Source organism: Pinus tabuliformis, chromosome 8 (assembly GCF_031772625.1).
Source record: "Pinus tabuliformis cultivar Carrire ecotype Pingquan chromosome 8, CPIR1, whole genome shotgun sequence".
In the NCBI taxonomy this organism is placed as follows: Eukaryota; Viridiplantae; Streptophyta; class Pinopsida; order Pinales; family Pinaceae; genus Pinus; species Pinus tabuliformis.
The window spans coordinates 1658000303-1658006173 of NC_142294.1; the positions used below are offsets into that span (position 1 = coordinate 1658000303).

Here is a 5871-nt window from a genome sequence, read left to right on the forward strand (position 1 = left end):
TCCTCTAGCAAATGCAGAACTACCTCGCCTTGGATTGGGAAAAAGCCAGGGTGAAAGTGTTCCATCGAGCGGATACTTAAGAGAAACCTATGAGATCTATGCCACCCTGACACGTTGAGTCTGGTCTGCCAGACAAGGTTCTATTTCTTCCGCAAACATTACTCAAAAAGAAGGTTCAACCACGGGAAAATCAATTCGAGCTATTCCCCATGGTATTGAGTCTAAACACCTCCCTATCATCTTCCGCCTGTTCGCAGCATAGAGCCCTCAGTCTACCAGGCCTCAACTCCTGCCACTTCGTTAACCCATTTTTCCTTGTGCAGCTGACCCCCTAGTTGGCCAGAAGATCCGCCAGCTTGTTTGCCTTTCTGTGAATGTGGTGGAAACTGATAATGCGCAGGACCTGAAGATGGCTTTGAAGTCTTTGAAAAACTCGAATTAGTTTCTAATGTTTAGAGACTTTATCTGGTGCAGTTCCATTGTGAATTTTTTTCACAGAGTTGATAATTAACTCTGAATTTGCCTCTATCATGACATTTTGACAGTTGTCCTGCTTCAGCAAATCCGGGCATTGTTCCATAGCCATTAGCTTGGCCATGTTATTCGTGGCTGTACCTTGGTGGTAATGAAAGATGCTAACGATACTTCCCTATAAATTTATGAGTACACCTCCATACCTTGCTATTCCTGGGTTCCCCTTAGAAGCCCCATCAATGTTGTATTTTAAATAGCCTTCCGGAGGAGGATGCCAAAATTCCTTTTCCGTATCCGATTAAATGATCCTTCTGTCAATGCCTAGGAGGGTGAGCCTCTGCAACCCCAGCTGCCTGAGAATTTTTAAATATGCATCTGAGGGGGGGATTTTGGGGAAGTTACGAACAGTGGTTCTCATAGTCTCCTTGAGCTGTTTCAGGATTAACTCTAGCAGGTGTTGAGGGGGCTTTTTTTCTCCCTTAAAAATTCTTTTGTTCCTCTCCTTCCACACGTTCCATATGATGAAGCTTGGTATAAGAGCCCACACTGAGTTAAGAATTTCATTATTCGAAATTTTTTTCCTCTAATTGATGAGGGTACTAATGATGCTCCTTCTGTCCCTATCAGATTGTTGAAAGATTGCAGCAAAAAAATCCCATAACCAGGATGTGAAAATGTAATTGTTGAGTAAATGTTCCAAGGTTTCTTCTTGAGCTTCACATAGTAGGCATCTTGAAGGCCCCTGTACACCTCTCTTCCTTATGTTGTCCCAAGTCAGAATTTTCTTGTGATAAATGACCCACATGAAGAGTTTGATTTTCATCCACCCTGGATGTTTCCAAAGGTTTTGCCAGATTATATCTGGAACCAGGGAATCCAGCTCAAGGAGAATATTTTTTTCTTTCTTAAGATTAAAGGTGCCCTCTCTGTTATCTCCCCATCTTAGTTGGTCTTGTCCCTCTGCCACTAATATCTTCCTTTGTTCTATTATTTTCCTGAGTTCCTCTGCTTTAGTTTTCAGGGGATTGTTATTTCTGCAATCTATGTTTCTCCAGATTCTCCACTTTTCCATAAGACGAGAATGTATCTAGAAATCTTTAACCTTTATTAAACCTTGGGAATCCGACTCTTGTTTAAGATCTAGGAAGTCTTGTTTTACCAGAATTGATTCTTGCTGCCATTTATCTTCCTAGAAAAGAGCAAGATCTCCGTCTCTGATTTCCCAGAAGCTATTCTCTTGTACTAGTGTTCTATTTTCCTAGGCTTTGTTCCAAATATACGAACCCTTTATATATCCTAACATTCTTATAAGATCATTGTTCTTCCAGGAATTAGCATATTTTTATTTCCATATCTTTTCCCATTGAGTGTCTGGTTGCTGGACCTAGCACCACCAAAGTTTGGCCCCTAGAGCCTTACTGAGAATCTCCTAATCATCCAATCCTAGCCCTCCATGGTTCTTGGGCTTACAAATTTTATCCCAAGACACTAAGGGCCATTTTCTCTTAGTATCCTCCCTACCCCAAAGGAAGTTTCTTTGAATATCTCTAAATTGCTGAAGGACCCCTTTTGGTGCTGGGAGGGCTGATAACATGAAGATGGGGATTGCTTGAAGCACTGCTTTTGTAAGAACTAGTCTACCAGCAAGGTTTAAAGATCTGATGGTCCATTTACTGACTTTATCCTGTAACTTGTTGATCAAAGGTTCCCATATACTTTTGTGCATTGGTTTTTCCGTTAGAGGGACTCTTAAATATTTTGAAGGAAGGGAATCCCTATGGAAGCCAAGAATTCTAGAGAAATTTTTCTGTATAGCAATATTGGTATTGAAGAAAAAGTTTTTTGATTTGGAGAGATTTACTTCCATACCTAAAGCTGAGGCAAAAAGATTCAGAATACTTTTGTAGTTTGAAGCTTCTTGGACTGTGGGGAGTCCCTGAAGCATGGTATCATCTACAAATTGTTGGTGAGTCAGAGCTTGCCCATTATCAGTAAGCTGCAGGCCTTTAATCTTTCCTGAATATTGCGCCTACTTAATAGCTCTCCCCAGCCCTTCCATCATGATAATAAAAAGGAAGGGTGAGAGCGGGTCTCCCTGTCTAAGGCCTCTAGAAGGACTGAAAATCTCTGACGGGGAGCCGTTGACCAAAATAGAGAAACTGGAGGACGTCACCAGAGCCATTACCTGTCTAACCCAGATATGATCAAATCCAAATGCAATCAGCATTTTCTTAAGGTAGACCCAGTTTACCTTGTCATAAGCCTTGGCAATATCTAATTGCATGATCATACCCGCCTGCTTCTTGCTAGTTAAAGAGTGCACCACTTCTTGTGCTTGAATGATATTATCTAGAATTTATCGGCCTTCCACATAACCTGATTGCTCCCCAGAAACTAGGACTGGAAGCAAAGGCTTGAGTATGTTAGCCACAACCTTGGATATAATCTTGTAGATTACTTTGCATAGGGCTATGGGTCTGTATTTATCCGATGTAAGAGAAATATCCTATTTGGGGATCAGGGCTATGAAGGAAGTATTGAGGGATTTAAGAATGGTTTTATTTGACCTGGAATCCTCCACCACATTCAATATGTCCTGCTTAACAATATTCCAACAAGCTTTGAAAAAGTCCACATTGAAACTATTCAGGCCCTGTGCTTTTCCGTTCTGCATGTCTTTGATTACATCTCTTATCTCCCCTTCCGTTACCGGTCTATTAAAGTTGAAGTTTTCCTCCCTGGATACCAGTTTCGATATGTTTCTAGTAATATCCCTAATGGCTTGTTCGTTGTCTGAAATGTCTTCCTGTGTTATACTTTGGAAGTGGTGGATTAACACAACTTCTATAGCTTTATGGGATATCTGAAGTTCCCCTGCTTCATTCTTGATAGAAGAGATATTATTCTGAACTCTATTGGCCATGGTGGTTCTATGAAAGAACTTAGTGTTGCACTCTCCTTCTTTTAACCATTGAAATCTAGATTTTTGTCTCCAAAATATTTCCTCTTGTTTACAAAGATCCTCCCATTTTTGATAATGTTTATCCGCCTGTTCACTGATATTTTTATCAAAGCCTTCCTTGATTAGAGCTTGGTTGAGAACCTACATTTTGCTTTCAACTACTCTCTTTTCTTCAAAAATATTACCAAAATCCTTCCTATTCCATTCCTTAAGCCGACATTTTATGTGCTTTAGTCTCTTAAGAAGAAGATACATTCTAGTTCCTTGAATCTGCAAGTCCTCTGACCACCATTTCTCAATGTTGCTTGTGAAGTCTAGGTGTGACAACCAGATATGTTCAAATCTGAAGGGTTTATTTCTAGGAGTACCTATATCCTTGATTTCCAATTGGATTGGCCAATGATCTAAGCCTCCAAAGGGAAGAACTCGTGTTGTTACCTCTTTTCCATCTAGCATAAGATTCTCAGAGATGAAGAATTTGTCTAGCTTTGAGGCGACTAGGGCCTCTCCTCCTCTCCTGTTATTCCAAGTAAATAGGCCAATATTCCAATTAGTATCAAAAATCTTTATGTTGTTAGAAAAAGTTTGGAAAGCCATGGAGTCTTTACTTAGAGATCTTGTTCCTCCTTTCGTCCCTGAAAGGGATTTAATCATGTTAAAATCCCCTCCCATGATCCAGGGTATATCTACATGTTTACTCCTGAGATCCACCAGGGAATCCAGAAACTTAAGTTTGTCATCTATTCGCTGAGGACCATAAACATTTGTGACCAGAAGGGTATCCCTTTCTCCTACTGGTTGAATGACAATCGATAAGTAATTTCTGGATGCCTTAGCATCCAGAATGCCAATTTTGTGGGGATTCCATAGAGTGAGTAAACCCCCTGTTGTATTCTCTGCTTTTACTTCAAGAAACTCATAGCTGCTGAGCCATTTACTGTGGATTTGTCTTACCTTTTGAATGGAACATTTCGTTTCTTGGATAAACATTATATCCGACGTTTCTTGTTTCATTCTATTGCTAAGCATTCTCTGCTTTCTCTTACTCCCTAGACCTCTAATATTCCAAGATGTCAACTTCATTATAAAAGATTTGTAAAGGAGTAGCTAGCTAGATCTTTCATCTTACCTGAATCAATCATCAACTTTCCACACTCCATCAAGAGTTCATTCTGCTTTTTCCTACCTCTTTTCTTGCCTGGGTTTCTATTAACTAGTCCCAGTGTAGTTTTCATCGTTTTCACTCCTCTGTTGTCCTGCTTGTCTATGTTGTTACATCGCTCTGGCTTCCCAGTTTGCGATCTCCATAGAAACAGTTGTTGTATTCTGTTGAGTTCCTCTTGAGGTAGCGAATCCACTCCCCCCGTGGTACCCTGCCTCAAGAAGCCTTCTAGGTCTAGGTTTTCTTTGTCAAGAATTTCTAGTAGTTCATGGTCCTCTGGGTCCGTATCATTCTGGGTCATTTCCTGATCCATTTCCTGTTCAACATCGCTCATAGTGGCTTCTTTCTGGTACTCATCATTTTGTGTTTGTTCTAGGTTTTTCCCTTCCTCCTTTTTGCAGAACTCCCTTCCATTGTTTGATCTTCTTTAGTAATCTCTTCCTCTTCCAAAAGCACCTGAAACTTGTTTTGCCTAAACTGTTGTTCTTCGCACTGCTGATTTTTCGGTCCTCTTTTACTTCCTTTACTTCGGTTAACCACTTTTTGAAAGCTATCTGATTCTTTCACTGTATTGCTTCTGCTTTTGTTTATTTCTTTTTTGAGTAGACAGTCTCTGAAGAGATGTCCATGTTCATGGCATTTGCGACATCTGAAAGGAATGTGCTCATAATCTACTGTTTGCACCCATTCTTCATCAAAAACTTCCAGGATTATCTCCTCCGGTAGAGCTCCTGATAGATCCATTTCCACACATATTCTAGCAAAGGAAGTGTATTTTCCTCTTCTAGTGGCTTCAGAGGCTTTAACATAGCGACCTAATTTATTGCCTATGGCCGCTAATGATTCATTTTGCCAGTAATCAAGAGGTAGAGAGTAGAGCCTTACCCAGACCGGAACTGAAGTAAAAGTTTCCTTTTCTGGGACAAAGTTCATTATCCATGGTCTCATGTAGAGCCTTGCAGTAGCATAGAAGTAGGGCCCTCCTTCAAATATTCTGTCCTTGTCTTCAATATTTGTGAACACCACTGTGAAGAAACCCTTGGACCCAAGATGAAGATCTATGCTTCCTTTAGGTTTCCGGTGGTATTTTATCCACAACTGTAGGGCTTTTTCAGTGGGCCATAGTCCCATGAACTTACAGATGATGGCATATGTCCCCATGTGTTCCCTGTATGCCTGCAACTTTGGATTATTTAAAATCACCCTGGGAGTTATATCTGTTTTGGGTTTACAGGGTCCCTTGTGTTTCTTGTCATTAGTTTCTTGTTTTTTG

The 5871-nt window shown here is 40.4% G+C and overlaps 1 protein-coding gene across 1 annotated transcript; it reads right to left on the reverse strand.

Moving 5' to 3' along the window:
* Nucleotides 1–2980: 2980 nt before the first annotated feature.
* LOC149242548 (uncharacterized) lies at nucleotides 2981–3397 on the reverse strand. The gene has a single exon (XM_089370876.1). It carries the CDS (start codon nucleotides 3395–3397, stop codon nucleotides 2981–2983), a length of 417 nt encoding a protein of 138 aa, XP_089227002.1.
* Between the last annotated feature and the right edge of the window lie 2474 nt (nucleotides 3398–5871).

What these genes read in the sequence shown, in the direction of transcription:
- LOC149242548 (XM_089370876.1), bottom strand. Translation starts at nt 3,397, where the DNA reads ATGGCCAATAGAGTTCAGAATAATATCTCTTCTATCAAGAATGAAGCA.